Genomic DNA, 18,167 nt, shown 5'->3' with positions numbered 1-18,167 from the left:
CCGGGGATTCGACCTAAGGAGGAATAACACACTAGGAGCAAGGCGGAGAATTATTCTACGAGTTTTTCACTTCCTTCTCCTATTTCTATTATTGGTTATGAATTCTAGTATTGTTGTTATGCATACTATTATGAATAGCTAATTTGTTATCTAGTGTTTTGATGGAACCTATTGGGGTATGATTTTCCTGTTACGTTAATATAGTTTTGCCGTAGTATTTTTCTCTAATTGTTCAACTACGTTTATATTGTGGTTGGTTGAAGAGCTCTCAATCGACTGTGCCTATTTAGTGTGTATTACTCGGGAGAGAATGCATATTTAGGTAGTTGTTGAACACCATCACTCCTAACGTATATCAGGGATCAATGCGAGGAGTTTAAAGGTGGGATTAGGGATAACGAAACCTTGGGTGCGATCCGAGTCAGTCGCACTTAATGCCAGCTAGCGTAATTCGGGAGAATATATCTAGTAAATTGTGGTAATTACTCGGGAGAGAGTTACGACAGTTAGAGCGCTCATGATCGGTAGAGAATACTTAGGCGAATTTATAGAAAACGTAGCGGGAAAGATTCCGACAATAGGAAAAATCATTACTCTAGACCTCCTTAATCTTGTCTCTAATCCTTAGTATTTTTAGTTGTTAATTTACTCTTTTAATTTGTTAGTTAATTAGTTAAACACAAGAATCTTAATACTTATAACATACGAATTGTCCGAGCTTGTCTTCTTAGCAATATTGAACAACTGTAGCTAAGCCTTAGTTCTCCGTGGGATTAGACTCCGGACTTGTAAACCGGATTATATTTGCAACGACCGCTTAGTCCTTTTTATAAGACATAGTTGGGTGTGATCAGTGACATGCATGTGTGAAGCACCTCACACCATGAACGTGGTATTATACTTCACAAGGTGGTATTAAGTTCGCTTTGAAGTTTGAACAAGTATATTGAGGTACTAGGATATCCGTAAAGGTTAAGTTTGAAACTAACTTTTCCGGATAAATATAGGGTGCATGTTATTTATTTTCCCTTTATTTTATAATCACCCAAAGCACGAATAAATTCACTACCTTAATAACAAATTTTGGTTCACACTTCACACATTTCAACCGAAATTCCATTTCCTGTCATATTCACGAGACCTCTTATTCATATACTATAGTCTAGAGTATATTCGCTTACAAAATAGATTCTGGATCGATTTTCAATTAGAAATAAGGAATTTATTGAGGGCAACAGCTTTGCCCCTAACCCTTCTGGTAGTCAAAAGAAGGTGCCTCAGTTCAGCCCATGTAAAAGATTCATATTTTCTTGGATTTGAAAATGGATCAATAAGCTGAGGAGGGCATTCAATAGTTGCACTGCTTGTTGGACTCATGAAATATGCTATTGATAGCCTCTGCTTCTCCTTATTCACCACTGCCCTGTGTATAACATAACCTCACATTTGTCCAAGCCTGCCCGAAAGAAAAAAAAAACTTTAATAATCACTCGAAAATACAAACATGTATGTGTTTATTTGGTGTGACGAAAGTCTTTTTTCAAAGAAAAATGTTATCGGGAATATTTTTTGTGGAAAATAATTTTTTGGTATTTAGTTGGAGAGTTAAAATATTTTTCGAAAAAGTATATATTAAAATTATTAATAATATTAGCTAATCAGATAGTGCTTTGGAGAAAATTCTGAGTATTTAAAAACCGATATGAGTAATAATGTCTAATTTTAGTTGGAGCAAATGAACGAAATTAAAATTTAAGATGATCGTAAGGGATTAAAATGGCTTCCATCTATAACTAGTGAGGGACCTCATTTTCCCTTTTTTTTTTTTTATAGAAAATATTTTTCTTGAAAAATATGATAACCGCACACTCGAAAATAATTTTTTTTATGAACTTGTTTTCCTGAAAAGTAATTTTTGCGTCATAATTAAATGCGTAGAGGGAAAGAGAGAAGACCTCAAGGGTGTCACCAATATTGATGATAAATGAATTTGCAAGAGGTCTAACACCAACCCATTGTTTGTCATCCTTAAGGATTTGAAGCCCACCAATTTGATCTTGGTGCAATATGGTTAATGTTTGGGGATCTGAATGAATCCCTATCCCTACAATTTTCTCTGGGAGGGGACAAGGAGGATATCTGTTTATCCTAAAATAAGTAGCTTCTTTTTCTTCAAAGTTTTTGCTGAAGAAGTCATCTTCAAGGCCTAATCCATGTGCCAACATCCCAAATATAATAATTCCTAGCTTGTCCATTTCTTTCATGTACTCTATCATTGCATTGCTATGTTATCAAAGTCAAAATCAGCATTTTTGGCATAATAATATATAGTGCATGCATGCATGCATATATAAATCTTGAATATTGAGCCAATTAGCTCGATCGAGAGCAGCACATAGGATTAAGTAAATAGATTGTACTCTTTCTAACGATTTAAACTTATATGAAGTATGGTCACACAACTTAACATAACAAAACGGTATTGATAGAGCAGGCCTTGGCTATGGATTGAAATCTCACTACCACCCTTCATCAAAATAGAATATTAGAATTTAATGTGTTTGGCCTATCAAAATGAATCAGGCTCGTGCATGAAGGGGCTTGTTGAAGATATAATAAAATAAATAATAAGTGTATTTTTTCGAACATATTATACATTTAGATTAGATTAGATCGTCACATAATTTAATATTGGATAGGATAAAGTGTTGTATATATACGTACCTAAATGTGTGATATTGGTCACCATAGACCTTTTTCGCGAATTCGACAACCATTTCTGGTGACCAGCAGTTGTAACACTTCAGCCCAAGGCAAGTTTTGCCCATACTCAGGATTTGAGGCATAATAACCCAATGGCAAATTTGATGTTTTCCCACCTTTGAGTTTTTGTTCCATAGGAAGATCAAAGAGCTCGTGCAATCGAGTGGTATAATTTTCAACAATTTCATTAGGCACCCCATGATTCACAAGCTTAAAAAATCCCCATTTTTCACTTGCTTTCACCAAAACTTGACAGATATTTTCGTAAAATTCTTGATTTTCCCAAATACCATTGTTAAGACTAATCACTGGAATATCGTCGTCTACATCTCCGAAATCGTCATGCTTTAATGTAGGCCATTCTTCCTCAGACCAAATGAAGTTTTTGACTTGCATTTTGTTGTTGCCATTCATTGAAAGTGTCTCAACACCCTCTTCTTCAATTCCAGGTGCCATTGTGAGTAAGTACTCAATTGTGTCTGTATAATACGTTTTTGGTCCAACTACTTGTATATACAGAAAATTCGAGGTGTCTTTTTCGGGCTAGAGATAATATAGAGATTTAGGAAAAGAAAATATGGAATCTTGCATTGTTGAGAACTTTGTTATCTTGTGCAGAACCTTATTTACGTGCCCTTGTGGCCACCAATGTACCCAACAAAATATCTCTAGGATTCTTCGTTACTAAGACATTTTCTAATAAACAACTTTTTTTCTGCGGAAACGTTCATTAATCTAGACACATGTAAATGTCATGTTTAAGCAAACAAAAACTCTACGAATCTCAACAAAAAAAAAAAAAAAAATGAAAAGAAAAACGTGAGTGTATCAATGATCTAGAACTCTAATAGAAATAAAAACGAGCATAACATACTGATGCATATTGGGTGCACTGATTTCAGGAAAGCTTAAACAGATGTATGCTACTGCCTCGAGTTCAAGCCTTGAAAATAAAAAAATAAAAACAAAAAATGAAGAACTAACCTAAATAGCCGCCCACCCAATGTGTATTATACCGACTAAAAAAAATAAATAGTAAATCCCAAAAATAGTAAATCTGACCACCTATTCTTGTAAAAATCCCAAAAATCCTAATAGAGAGTGTTTCCCCTATAAAGCCTGATGCGACAATTGGATCTCAATGGGAGCATCGACATCGGATGGGAAACTAAAAAGAAAAGATGCATGCGGAGGGCATCTTTTACTGTTGCCTTTCTGAATGGATTTAACTTTTAGCTATCACCAAAACAAAAACAAACATAAAATAGAGCCAAGCATACTGATGCACATTGGGTATACTGAGTTCGGGTTTTGGCTTGTTGTCCTTTACTGGTACAAGATTCGCCTTTATTTTGTGCCTTTTTCATTTTCGTTCTCTATTTTTTCTAACTTCTTGAATCTCATTACTATTGGCAACGGTTCAAATACTAAACCAGATTTCTTCAAATAGAAATTGGTTTTGAGCTCCTTTCACATTCTTTCCATATATAGCATCGAGGGGAGAATTTTTCTGTAAACTCATAGAAAAGACACGAGCAAGGAAATAGTATAACAGTTTCCACAAAACACGGCTGAGAGTTTACAGCGGTGCAGTGCCAACCTATGCTATGTTTAAGAAAAATAGCAGTGAGCACAAGAAAAAAAAAAACATGAACCGAGGCGATCAGGGACCAAGGGGCGGGGGATGAGTCTTAATGCAAGGTAAATTATCACTAGAGATTAACAGCATTATGGTGGAGCACAAAGTGAAAGGATGGACGGCAGATAATGTTACAAAATAGTACATGAACCAGGTTTTAACTCAACTAGCCTAGTATCTAGTAAGACAAGGACAGACTTGCTGAAGAATCTACAATCATATTTGCTCAAACAAAATGAAGAGAGCAGAATAATTAGCCTAGAACAAAATTTTGCAGGACCTCATCTACATAGGAAGATCTGGGTCCAAACGTCTTTGGATAGCAGCTGCAGCCTATCAGGACAACAGAAAATACGATGAATGACTGGAAAAAGAGTAGTGTATGATCAATTAGAGTCTCATGAAATGGAAGGATTATTCTCACCTCAAAGTTGCCAAGCTTGTATTGATAAGCCATCTCTTCTTTTAATTGAGCTTGTTCTTTCATTGCTTGTGCCTTCAAAGATTCAAATTTACAGAAGAAAAAAAAAGGAATTGTCATATCATGAACTCTCACTTGTTGTATGGAGAAGGACAAAGTTAGCAGAAAATATACCATTCCACTCTGCATCTCCCGCTTCAATGCTTCCACCTGTTCTTCCTTGTGCTTTTCACGTTCTCGCAGCAATTCTTGCCTACAGAATCATAATAGGTAACAAATCAAGAATTAAGACTATACAATTGCGTGCAAAGATGAAACTTTCCTTCTTTTTTCCCTTTCAATGACAAAAGCCATGCTCTATAACTTATCTTCAGTAAACAATACTCTAGTATGTTTAACTATATGGTACTTGCTAACCTAGGATTGTGGCTTCCAGGATGCTAGAATAATACCACCATCTTTTGGCATTATAATATGGTCCCACTTTTGAAAGATTAAACTATGGTAATGGCGCAAAGCTATAAGCTATACCACTACAGAAGGATAGTGATTCTGTTCAAAGAGTTTCAAAGAGCAAGACCACATTAGAACAATGGAAGGTTTCTTGTTAACTCCCAAATGACTTCATAGTTTTCTTTTTTCTATAAAATGTTGTTTTATTATCAGAACTCAATGAATAATGGGCACACCCCTCTATCCTTCTCCATTTAAATACCAGATTTGGTTCTCTTACGGGATTCAAATTCGTGACGTGCCCCAATTGACTTCATACTAGTCAACCAAAAAATGACCGCTTTTATTAAAAGGGTGACAGAGACTCTGGCCAGTAAGTAACATGAATTGGAATCATGAAAGTTGGTTCCAGATGATTCAACGAAGCAGGACTTCCAACATCAGCAAATAAATGCCAACTTACAAAAGAGAGCAAAGAAGATAAAGAAAAATAAATAAACTTACAACAGAAAAAACAGCAGTTCATGACAATGAATGTTAAGCAGCACATAACTAACTTACCTGCGCTGTTCTTCATCATCGAAGACAGTACGTTCAGTATCCACGACCTTCTTGATACCTCTTTTGTTTTCCTTTTCCATTTTACATCTATAATAGGCATCAAGGTTATAATATCTGCAACCATGAAGAATAACAAAAGTACTGTTAGATGATTAAAAGCATTGCAATTGCTGACACACTTGGATATAAAGCATCTGTACACCTGTCTGTGTGTGTATGTGTACAAACACACAACTTCCCGGAAGGAACTAGAAGCTTCACACCCAAACATCCAAACTCAATATACGATATTCATAATCAATATAGAACAGAAGCCTCACACCTCCCAGAAAAAAGCAAAAAGAAAAAGAAATTGGATTGAAATAGTGCAGTAGCCTTACTTTTTAGAAGGGAAGGTTGCGGTGTTATGATCCTCCATGAATCTGCACAATAGCTGACTGTCAAAAAGTGGAAGTTCCTCGCATATATTGCTTAAAAAGAGGTATAGAAAAGGCAGGATCAAGCGCTAATAGTAACTAACTTTTCCCTTCTCGATTTACTTACTGCTTGAATAATTGCTTCTCTTCCCAGTTTGGCAGGCTCTCCAGATTCACCTATAAATGACACGAGCAATGAAAACTTCCACAACCAGATGTAATATCTTATACAGACTTGTCTAGAAAGAGAACGTAGATAAGTATTGTGCAATGGTAGCTTTTATAGAAACAATTGACATATCCTACAACAAGTCCGGCATGAATGATCAACATGCATAGGCTTAAAGAGTCACTATGTACCTTCTTTATTTCTGCTAACCATGCAGTAAACTCTGGTCGCTTGTTCCTACAATAAAGAAACATACAAAAGTTAAGTAGGGCAGCAAGGACTAATTCTGGCTACACCCCTGTAAAAGTATTTATAAACTTAATATAAACACTGCAATTGCCTGAAATACGGAGGAATTAAGAGGATCTGGGTTATTTTGTTTTTTCCTTTTTCTTTCTTTCTTTTTTTCCTGTTTTGTCTGGGCAGGGGCTTTAGTTCAGCCCTGATGATATTAGGGCAAAAGGAGTTACTATAAACACTGACTGGAAAGAATACAGGACTGTAACAAAGGCAACAATGACAAGAAAAAGCAACTAAAATTGAGATAAGATCACTCGGGAGGTTGGAGTGCAGTAACTACGATAGCATAAGTTGCATGGGGCAGCAGATGGATGACTAATCAAGGCTGATAATGCAACTTTCAAAGATGAGATACGAATACCTTTTTTCCTTCTTTGTTTGTTTTCCTGAAGAATAAGATCTCTATGGTGAAATTAAAAAAACACAGACTAAGCGAAATGTTAGTAGTTTGGTTTGTCTACAAAGCTTTGTCGGGCAATACTTTGGCTGACTACAAGTTTTATATGATTTGCACCACCTTTGGTGCCTTTATTTACTTGCAAGAGGAAAAGAATAACAATATGTTCTGCTTACATCAAAAAACGATACAGCACATTAAATTCCAATGTAAGTAGTAGTAGACATATAATCTATATTACTAGTTTTCTCGGCACGTACAACGCACATGTATGCTGAGGCTTGTAGTACACGGCGTTGCAAAATAGTATCAATATAACTATAAATAATCGACACAGATGCGACACCGAAAGTGAATAGTCCGAACAACTTAGGCTATAAATCATCTCACTAACAATAAAATTAAAAGTTTAAAGTTGAATTAAAATAAATAGATAGCCCCTTAAACTTGGCACAAAATTTCATTTAGACACTTCTACTTCAGTAATGACCATCTGAACACTTATCTTATTTTAATTTTTTGAGCACTTGATGCTGACATGGCAAGTTTAGTGCTTTTAGCCAGAATGAGGCGTGTGAGATATCATTGAAATGGCTCACTTATTTTCAGTACCTTACAAAATTAGAAGCAAAATTTTAAGACTAAAAATTAGTTTACGAATGTAATAAACATTACACTGAAAGAAGCCAGCTTAACTCTATTATGCTCGTGGGTATGTTTTTTCACTGTACCTTAAGCCTTAATCTACCTCTGGCGTCTTAAGAACTTTGAAGTGTCAGTTGAAACTCTCCCATGTTTACTTGTATCTAACTGCTAAGTTCCCGGCCAAATATATTATTTGCACTTTATAATTATATTCTTAGTACATAAGATATGTTTTTAGGCTATGAAATCAAGGTGATTCGTGTTTACCATATTTACTCCTGCACTATGTTCTATATCCTTCGTCCACTTTTTCCTTTTGTACTTCTGTACATCCATTGCATTTTAGATCTATTCTTTTTTTTTTCTCACACTAAGCTAGAGTTCCATCTGTGTTTTGAAAGCATTATGTCTGATTTAGTTTCAACTGTTAGCTCCTGAAACAAAGACCCTGCAGTTAGCTCCTGAAACAGAGACCAAGATCTCGTCGTTGACATGGAGATTGGATACTTGGGGCGGTTGTGGCGGCAGCATGCAATGGGAGGCATGAGTTGGCTTTTTCTGATGAAGATAAGCAAACAAGAAAAATAAAGGAAGAAAAGGGGCGTTGCTGCAGAGAGTTGAAGGAGAAAAGACCAAGAAGTCAACATGTACCTTCTTGCCAAGGTGTTTTTTTATTCTTCTCCTTTTAATGACATGTCAGCTTCTTATTTGTCTGATTGCCATGTCATCGGCGTTTGTATTACACGCATTTGGATTTGTTAACTCTTGTGTCCACCAGACACATATTTGACAAGTACAAGTGTTCAAAGTGGTCATAGCTGAACTAGAGATGTCCAAATGAAATTTTGCGCCACGTTTGAGGGGCTATCTATGTATTTGGCCTGAATTATTTCTAAATAAGAAAGTATGACATTCTGTTTGGGACGGACTAAACAAAAGTATGGCACATAAATTGGATAGAGGGATTAGTAACTAATTTGTCTTTAAGGTAAATTAGGAGTTATCTAAAATTGATGGTTCTAAATCTCACACTTATTCCTGCCCAAACCTAAAGCTCAAAGGTGATAAAAAGGTGATCAGACCTGGCAAACTTCATACTTACAAGAAATCCACCGGCCTCATTCTAAGCTTGAATCAACCAATAGTTATGGGCATATAAATTTCTTCAATAAAGATGACCTTCTTCACTTTAAGGACAATGACTAAAGCAAACTAATTGTTTGTTTTATTTTTTTATATGTTGGTGCTCAAACAAATAGGGACAAGCTGCTCTACCCTAAGAGTTTATGTTCTATGCAAACTGCAGGTGCAATCAGAGATTCAGGCTGCTTTATTTGCGGTTAACTGGTGCAATCAACAGGGATATTGTAACATCATTTTGGAGTTAGACTCACTGCTGGTGGTAAATATGCTAACTAACAAGAATGGAATTCCTTGGGAATTGTCTCAATGGGTGGAGGAGATTAAGGATAGTGTGCAAATTCACCAATACAAAATCCAACATTGCACAGAGAAGCAAACTCTTAGCAGATGTTCTTGCTAAAGCGGTGAGTAACATGCAAAATGGAGATGCTGTTATTTTCTATAACTGGAAAGACCTTCCAAGGAATGCTAGAGGTTGCTCAAGGATGGATCAAATCCAAATGCCTAATTTTAGGATCAGGAGACAAAGGACAGGGAATTTCTGGTGAGAGTTACAGCTTGTTTGGATGGTTGTTACGCATCGTTTCATAATGTATCGTATCGTACTGTATTGTATTGTACTGTATCATTTAATAAATACAATGTTTGGATAGATTGTGTCGTTTGTCATCGTTTCATTATATCACGCACCAGTATTATGAAGAATAAACTTGCAATATTATAAAGAAAAATTATGATGCAAGGTAAAATTACTATATAAAAAGATAGGGTAAATGATAAAATAAAATAATTTAATAATAATAAAGGGCGATATTGAGAGAAAAAAGACAAGGTAACGACGCGACCACACCAAATCGGTCGTTATATAAAGTGGCACATTTCGTCGTTATGTAACGACGGATTTAACGATACGATACAATAAAATTTAAGTAACAATCAAAACAAACATTGTATTTAAAGTAACAATACGATACAATACAATGCGTAACAACCATCCAAACAAGCTGTTACAGCTTGTTTGGATACACAATTGAGTACTTAGGTGTGTTACAGAAATATCTTTTGGAAAATGCTTTCTGGACAATAAGTGATTGTGTTGCTTTGACATTATCAATCCACAACACTCAGAAATTTCACTAAAACGCTTTCCTATCTTCTAACATTGTTTATTTTCGATCTGAAGACTTTTCACTCAGCAGTCAAACATTAGAAAACATTTTCCAGGAAATATTATCCAAAAAATTGACTTAAAAAACACTAGTGTGCTCCTAAAAAGTAACACTTAAATTAAGAAGAAGCAAGGAAAGGAGAAAAACAACTTACCACATATCAGTTTCCTTGATAATTCCATATTTGCCCCAAGAGTTCGTAACAGCACCAACTTTCCCCTTCTCTTTCTTCTTCTTCTTTCTCTCCTTCTTCTCTTTCTCCTTCCTTTTCCTCTTCTTCTCCTTCTCTTTCCTCAGCTTTCGTTTCTTCTCCTTCTCTTTTTCCTCTCTTCTTTTCCTCTCTCTCCTCTTTCTTCGCCTCCTCTCATCCTCCGACTCATCCGAATACTCCGAACTACCCGACTCCGTATCTGAATCTAAATACGAGTCTTCCGAGTCCGAATACGAATCTTCTCCGGAAGATGAAGAATCCGAATCCGACGAATCGTCCCGTGATCTTCTCCTCAAACTTCGACTTCGACTTCTCTTGTGCTTTTTCGCTTCTCGTTTTGGTTCTGGTTCGGGTTCAGATTCGGATTCGTACTCCGTTTTGGATTTTGATTTGTGACGGTGTCGTTTAGATGGAGCTCCGTGTTCATCTTCCGGCGTTTCTGTTCGCTCTTTGGCCATTTTGAGGTTAGGTTCAAAGGAAGCGTCGAGAGGAGTTGCAAAATGGAGTTCAGCACTTTTCGCTTAGCGGAACACTGAGACCTTGGACTATTCATTAAATTTTAAAGGGATTAGTCACTCATGACCAATTAAGTCGAAGGATTGATTTATTCGTCCTTTTATATGACTACTGAACAAATAATATCCTTTAAATTTACAAAATACGACACTTTAGGTCCAAGATGGGAATTTTAAAACCAAGGTTAGCGAAATTGGTCAAAAGAGTATATTGATGGGTCCCTTCAGTTTGAATTACATGTTTTAGGGAACCCAAAACCTAACTGTGGTCTTTTTTGGACTCCAATACAAAATAGGTGGAAAAAACTACTTACTACCATTTTATATATAGCGTAATTATTCACCGCATTATACCTTAATCGCACATTTGTCCAATAAAGTATAGCATGGTGAACAATCGCGCTATATTTGAACTTTGATGCCCCACCAATAATTTATCTAAACTTTACTGACCCACCAATAATTCAGGGTATAGCACATGCAGTATATGTGCTACATATATAGCGCCAATTATACATGCGCTATACCTCAATTATTGTACCCCGGATTGGTTTTTTCTTATTTAAGGAGTTTTAGAATTTGGTAAAACTCCATTTAGGATCCTTCAGGTCTTCCGAAATATTTGTTCGTTAAGTTATTTTGCATTTTGTCATAATGTCTGAAGAGCAAAAAATTAGGGTTTTATTATATTGGGAGGGTGAGGTTTTGGTGAAGAATAACTCAGTACGCTATAGTTGTTCTCCCCAGTGTCATGTTAAACTACCACTTACAATGGAGTACGATAGATTGATATCGTTGTTATGTAATAAAATGAGTGTAAGCAAACGTTCGGTTAATATTAAAGTAACCGGAAGATATTCATATTTTGTTACTCCGCAAGAGGTTGCTTGTTATGCTGAGTTTAATAACGAAGACGATGAAACTCTGACAGATTTTTAAGTGACAAAGTTTATATGTAACGTTCGGATGACTTTGAGAAACTCATTATTTTATTGGTTGTGCAGTGAAAACGAGCAATTTGGAGGTCTTGTCCTTACTCAATTGCCCGAAGATGACATATTTAATTGGGATCTTACAGATGCATAGAGTCAGGAAGATGATAGTGATTATGACAACAATGCTGATGACTCTAGAGATGACACGCCCTTCCCTAATGAGGGTGATGATGAGGAGGACGAGAATGATGAACCTGATTTGACGAGGGAGCATGCTCCACCTCCCATTAGACCAAGAATGTACGAGTCCCACGTGCCGTTTTATTTAGGGGAGACTCCCTACCTTGATCATTTGCCAAGTATGCCGGATGTGGATGCCCTCACAAGGGATATTGACAAAATTCGAACAACAATGTGGGATGAATCTAGAGCAACGGTGCTGTCAAAGGGCATGCTTTTTGTTGATAAAGCGTGCCTAAGCAGGGCGGTGCGAATATACAGCATAAACGAGTGTTGTGAGATCATGGTTCATGAGTCATCTCCGGAAGTATACAAGGTTATTTGTCATAGATGGTTTCAAGATTGTAGTTGGATGCTGCGTGCGAGAAAGTTAAAAATAAATATGTGGATTATGGAGAAATACATTGGCACCCACACTTGTGAAATGGACACATTCAATGGGAATCATTTTAACTTAAATGTTGACTTGAATTTTCTTATCTTGATTCCACACATTGAAGTGTCCATAAGGTATAAGATCAAAGAGTATATAACATATGTCCACCGGGTATATGGATGTATCATTACCGAAAGAAAGACATTTCTCGGGCATAAATGTGCGTTTGAAATTGTTTATGGTAACTGGGATAAGTCCTTTGCCGCTCAACCCAGATACATGGTTGCATTGCAATACTTAATCCTGAGACTGTTGTTAAATGGAAGCTTGAGCAGAGTCTGGGAATACCAGAATACATATTCAGATAAGTGTTCTGGGCATTTAAACTAGCCATTGATAGTTTTGTACATTATCGGCCGGTAATATCCATAAACATTAAGTTGATATTAAGTTGTTGATCGTCGTTGCAGCAGATGCTAATGGAGGTATATTTCCCCTAGCATTTGCAATTTATGCCAATGAAAGTCAAGAGACGTGGACATTATTTTTGAACCACTTAAAGGAGCACATTGTCAAACAACGTTCAAGTATTTGTCTAATATCTGATCGACATGGAGGTATTTTAAGTTATGTATAGAATTTGCGAGCATGGTAGGAACCGTATGTCTACCACTGTTATTGTTTTAGGCATTTGAAGGCTAACTTCTAGAGGGCTTATCCGAGCAAGGAATTACATGATTGAATATGAATGGCTGCAACAGATCACCAAGAGTGTAAATTCAGGAGGCGAATGGAATTGATTAGGCAGGAAGACCCAGAAGCTTATCATTGGTTGATGCGGCATGAGCTTGAAAAGTGGACTTGGCATAAGGATAGTGGTAGAAGATGTGAAATTTTGACTATAAATATGTCAGAGTCTTTCAAAGGGTTATTGAAGTGTGTATGTGGATTGCCTGTCACTGCCATGGTACATATGTCATTCAAGCAGATGGCGGAGAGGTTTGTTGAAAGATCTAGAGGTGCATCGTCATTGATGGAAATGAGTGTTGAATTTATGCCACAACCAATGAAATGATTTGAGAAATATAGGAAGCGAGCATAGTGGCATTCATTTTTGCGGTATCACAGCGAGCGAAATAATTTGAAGTTTGCACTGATATGCGTAACAACTGCGAGAATAATACATATACTGTCAATGAATCCAGAAGATTATGCTCATGTGGAAAATGGTCAATATATCACTTGCCATGCTCACATGCCATGAAGTGCTTTCAATATATAGGTTTCGCGGCAACGAGGTACGTTGATAAAGATTATAGTGTTGATGCATACTTAAACACCTATAGTGGATAGTTGTCGCAGTGGGTGCTAAGTATTATTGGCCGCCGGAACCATTTAAAATGGTGTGTAATAAGGATTATGTGCATCAAGGTCAAGAGCAAAAAAGAACGCGGATGTGGAACTAAATGGATGTTAGTGATACCGTTTATGCATGTAAATATGGCATATATTCCCAAACAGGACACGACCGTCGTAAATGTCCTTCAGCTGATTTGGGAAGCGGTGGTAATTCAACTCCAGGTGACATTTCATCCAATGTGCCCAATTGTCAAGGATAAACATAGTGTTTTATTGAAGTATTTTTGTTGTACTAAATGTCTGTAAATGTTCAGCTTGTAAAATTTCTGAAATAAAATTATGTTTTCGATGGGGTTAAATCTAATTGATATTTAGCATTAAAGATTAAACAACAATTTAACATACACCCCAAGAAATAAATAACAATTTTCATTCTCTATTATCGTCATTGTTTGGCACTATTTCATGGTCACTGTCTTCATCTTCTTCGTCAACATCTTGTACGCACCCTTCCGGACTGAGGGCATCGTAATCTAGGCCCCAATTGACACACATTTGGCATATTTCATCGCTATCATCAATAAGACTACTTGCTTGATTTCTACAATAATATGGGACTCCTACGTCCAACGTCTGTGGTAGAAACTTAGCTAGTCCCTCCCACTCGACAAGTGTTGGGAAAACAGGATAATCATTATTTCTATGCAATTTTTTATTTTCTAATAAATCCCAATACTGATCCTCCGTTCCTTCCTGGTAGTTAAGATCATCCAGTGCATGATGAACGGTTAGTGCCTTTTCTATCTCTAGAATCTCCTTCATCAAATGTCGCATCACTTCTATTCATTTTTGTGTGTGTTTGTTTGGAAGGTTGCGGACAGTGCTTGTGGTAAAACAAGCCCATGCTAGTGACATAGTACTTTATAATCACATCGTTTTAAGTAAAGGGGAACCCATTGTAGTTTTTCGCCCCAAATTCGCATACCTTCAGGCTTTGTAGAATGCGCTTCGCCCTCAATAATGTGCCTTGCAACTTTGAGATCAGTGTGTATATTGATAGGCTTATTTTCCAAGGGACGTAGAACACCATACCACTTGTCATCAACCAAATCAGTATAGCAACCTAGCATATTTTTTTCAAGGTAGGATCAATTATGTTGTGACATTTTCCATGTGGATCTGTTGAACTACCTTCACCTTTTTGCCTCTTCTTAAACTATTTATTAAATGTTTGTGGCATTTCTGAAATTGATGTTGTAATGGTTCTTCAAATGGTCTTTGAATACTGATCTCTTGGTTCAACTTAAGAAGAACTAAACTGCACTAACTTGTATATTAAACGTAGCACATCACCAATATGCACTATATGTATTGTCATGTCGACCTGAAAATGTTGTAGATCTGAAAATCTGGACCCATTTGTACCCTAAAAAATCATTATCACGCGAAATATAGTGCGCCACCAATATGCGTTATGTGTATTGTCATGTCGACTTAAAAAAGTTATCGACCTGAAAAGCTGCATCCACTTGTAACCTAAAGAATTATTATCACGCGAAACATAGCGCGTCACCAATATGCGTTATGTGTATTGTCATGTCGACCTAAAAAAGTTGTCGATCTAAAAAACTACACCCACTTGTACCCTAAAGAATCATTAGCACGCGATACTTAGTACTTCACCAATATGCGTTATGTAACCTAAAATCACTCCTAGCTGCCTATAAAAAGCTAGCGCATTTCAGTTATTATTTGCGTTGTACTAAAACGAATAGAACAACTTTCCACTAATTTTTCATTTTCGAGCATTAAGACATGTCTTGACGCAATGACATACCAAGGTGTTACTGTGGCAAACAAGTGATTTTGAAACCATGTTGGTCAAATTGCAATTTGGGGCACAGACGTTGGATGTGTAAACAAGTTGTAAGTTATTATTTTTGGAAAAAATGTTTGTTAATAGTTTTATATAACATGTTAATTAATAGTCTTGTGTTATTATCCCATTGGTAGGACAAAAATTAATGTGGTTATGAAGAATGGTATGATGAATTCATTAACCAGGAATACTACAAATCATGTTAGCTAAATATTCAGAATTTGATCAGTGAATACGAACTCCAGATCTTGAAACTACAAGAGCAACTTGCAGTAGTGAAGGAGAAACTAAAAGAGGCAGAAGAAGAAAACAATAGGCTGGAAGGGCAATTTAAGTGATTGAAGCACAGAATAATGGGCGATAGTGACTAAACAAACACATGGATGTGTTTAGTGTAGTATTTTATTTTTATGTTGTGCGTGTCATGTATTGTCTTTAATTGGTGTGAATTTAAATTTATATTAAGCTGTCATTTTTTTGTGTTCTAGTGTTAAACTAATAAATAACCTGAGAAATAAAAATACATACGCAAATTATGTAAAAAATAATTAATGTTGCTATTATATTTAGTGTCATATATACAACTAATAATACATATCAATGAGTCCCACAACATGTATGCTTTAAAGAATTGGTTGGCCTGAGGCGCATCCCATCCCGCCCGGCTATGCTATTAGGATCATCCTCATCACGTCGCCTCTTTATTGGAGGATGCGCTGCAAAATGAACGTCAGTAAGCCTGTCAGACTTGGTAGAAGCGGCCGTTGGGCCAGCAGTAACCTACAGAATAATAACATATTTTAGTATAAGAAATATAAAATACTAACACACATGTTAACAAAAACATTTTAATGGTAATACCATGGTCTCAGCAGGCTCCTGAATAAAATCATCAATCTCCGGCAAGTCAGTATCACACAATATGGCCTCCTTGACGGGCGATGACGAAATCTTTAAGAAAAATAAACACACTTTAGATATTACTAACTAATATATGACATAAAAACAAATTTAAATAATAGTAATACAAACAAACTTGCACCTGAGTAGCGCCACAATGCTCTGTCGGAACATCAAAATGCACTGAAGTAGATGAAGTATGTGAAAGATCAGCATCCCTCGGTGATGAGCCATAACTCAGTCATCGCCCACTATGCACCTATCATATTGGTCGATCAGCAGAAGTCATCGATGGCTCTGAACGATCAGGACAATACTGATCCCACTCCTGCTATGTAATGGTCATTCCCGCGATCAACAATGGAGCTGATGGGGTCACCTGCAAAGTCCCTGCATCAGCTCAAGGCTGAATGACGGCATATCATGAGGAGCATCGTGTGGCTCAGGTTGTTCACTCGGCTGATCATCTCTAATATCCTCCACGGGTGCCTTAATGCCCCCTTGCTGGGGACCCCGTCTTCGTCGACCACTACGACCACGTGGGCCACCCCTTCCTCTCTAGCCACGCCTGCCACGTCTATCACGTTCAAGCTCTAATAGTGGCTCATGATGGTAATCTCCGAGCGACACATAAGAAGCCTCGTACCCTAAGCGCCCATCCTCTCGGGCACGTCTCAATGTGTCGGCAGCAAGATCAATAAACCGACGGCCAAAAATGTGCAAAGCTGCCGCTCCCTTGCCTGTATGCTGCACCATCTCCAGTCCCAACTGGTGTAATCCAATAGCCTGCATAACATATAAAATATTAATTACGGAAGGATAATCTAACATTATAAGTAAGTATAACAAATAACATACCGATGCCTTATGCCTCCCGACATATTGAATGTACCAACCACCAGCACGTTGAACGGGATTCCCGACGGGAAGTCGGGTAATGTTGCGATACCAACCAATGTACTCATGCTCGCCCTACATATGGTCAGGTGGAGGGTATGGTGGAATCAGTCCATACCTTTGGTCCCAAACCTCAATCTGGACCTCTAGCTAGTCCAAACATGTCTGGTCAACCTTGCAATGATCATCCCGCTGGTAATGTGTCATGTGCCAAGTGGGCGGAATAGGTACAAGCTGCGGGCGACCAAACTGGCGAAGTACTCGTTTGGTGGAACGATTCTTGACTATATCGAGACATATCAGTAGGATGGAAGAGCTCTACATAGCTCGGCCACGGGAGCAATAATCGAGCAAACCAGCTATGAGCGCGTCGATGTATGGCCTCCATACGAACTATTTATTAAACACAAGAATCATGAGTAAACGCAACACATATCAAGCCAGACCAAGTAAACTTAAGTATACATATATACATGCGCGCTTTCAAGTAAATCCAGCAAATCCCTATAATAAAGGAGATGATGTCGAGCCTCGACCTCGCATGCGTAGTCTCACCTATCAACCCACCTCCAAGCTAAAGAGAGAAATGGTGGAGGTGGTATATCCGGAGCTATCGGTGGCAGTGGTGGCTGGAACTACAGGAACCGCTCCCAGGCCCAAACCTAATATAGATTATGGACGTAAAACTTAAGGTATATTTTACTATGTATGTTATAATCATGAATAGAATTGACTATGTTTTCACCTGCAGTAGCGATAAAAATCTGGCAACGTCTCTC

At 37.2% G+C, this 18,167-nt stretch overlaps 1 protein-coding gene and 1 pseudogene across 1 annotated transcript; both read right to left on the bottom strand.

The window, feature by feature from the left end:
• Positions 1-1,177: 1,177 nt before the first annotated feature.
• Positions 1,178-3,901, bottom strand: LOC107791327 (gibberellin 20 oxidase 3-like; annotated as a pseudogene).
• A 559-nt stretch (positions 3,902-4,460) lies between these two features.
• LOC107791329 (uncharacterized) lies at positions 4,461-10,851 on the bottom strand. Its single transcript, XM_016613368.2, has 8 exons — positions 10,231-10,851; positions 6,614-6,659; positions 6,381-6,430; positions 6,218-6,259; positions 5,838-5,951; positions 4,998-5,076; positions 4,827-4,898; positions 4,461-4,735 (listed from the first exon to the last, which is right to left on the bottom strand). The coding sequence occupies exons 1-8, from the start codon at positions 10,743-10,745 to the stop codon at positions 4,688-4,690; spliced, it is 966 nt and encodes a 321-aa protein (XP_016468854.1). The 5' UTR covers positions 10,746-10,851; the 3' UTR covers positions 4,461-4,687.
• Positions 10,852-18,167: the final 7,316 nt, after the last annotated feature.

The sequence above is a fragment of the Nicotiana tabacum genome, chromosome 8 (assembly GCF_000715075.1).
Source record: "Nicotiana tabacum cultivar K326 chromosome 8, ASM71507v2, whole genome shotgun sequence".
Classification (NCBI taxonomy): domain Eukaryota; kingdom Viridiplantae; phylum Streptophyta; class Magnoliopsida; order Solanales; family Solanaceae; genus Nicotiana; species Nicotiana tabacum.
The sequence above is the reverse complement of the archived record's forward strand: the minus strand, read 5'-3'. Positions and strand labels throughout refer to the sequence as shown.

Coding starts and splice junctions, on each gene's coding strand:
- LOC107791329 (XM_016613368.2), bottom strand. CDS start 10,745: ATGGCCAAAGAGCGAACAGAAACGCCGGAAGATGAACACGGAGCTCCA. Junction 5,952..6,217: donor GCAACCTTCCCTTCTAAAAA/GTAAGGCTACTG, acceptor TCATGGTTGCAG/ATATTATAACCTTGATGCCT. Junction 5,077..5,837: donor GATGATGAAGAACAGCGCAG/GTAAGTTAGTTA, acceptor ATGATTCTGTAG/GCAAGAATTGCTGCGAGAAC.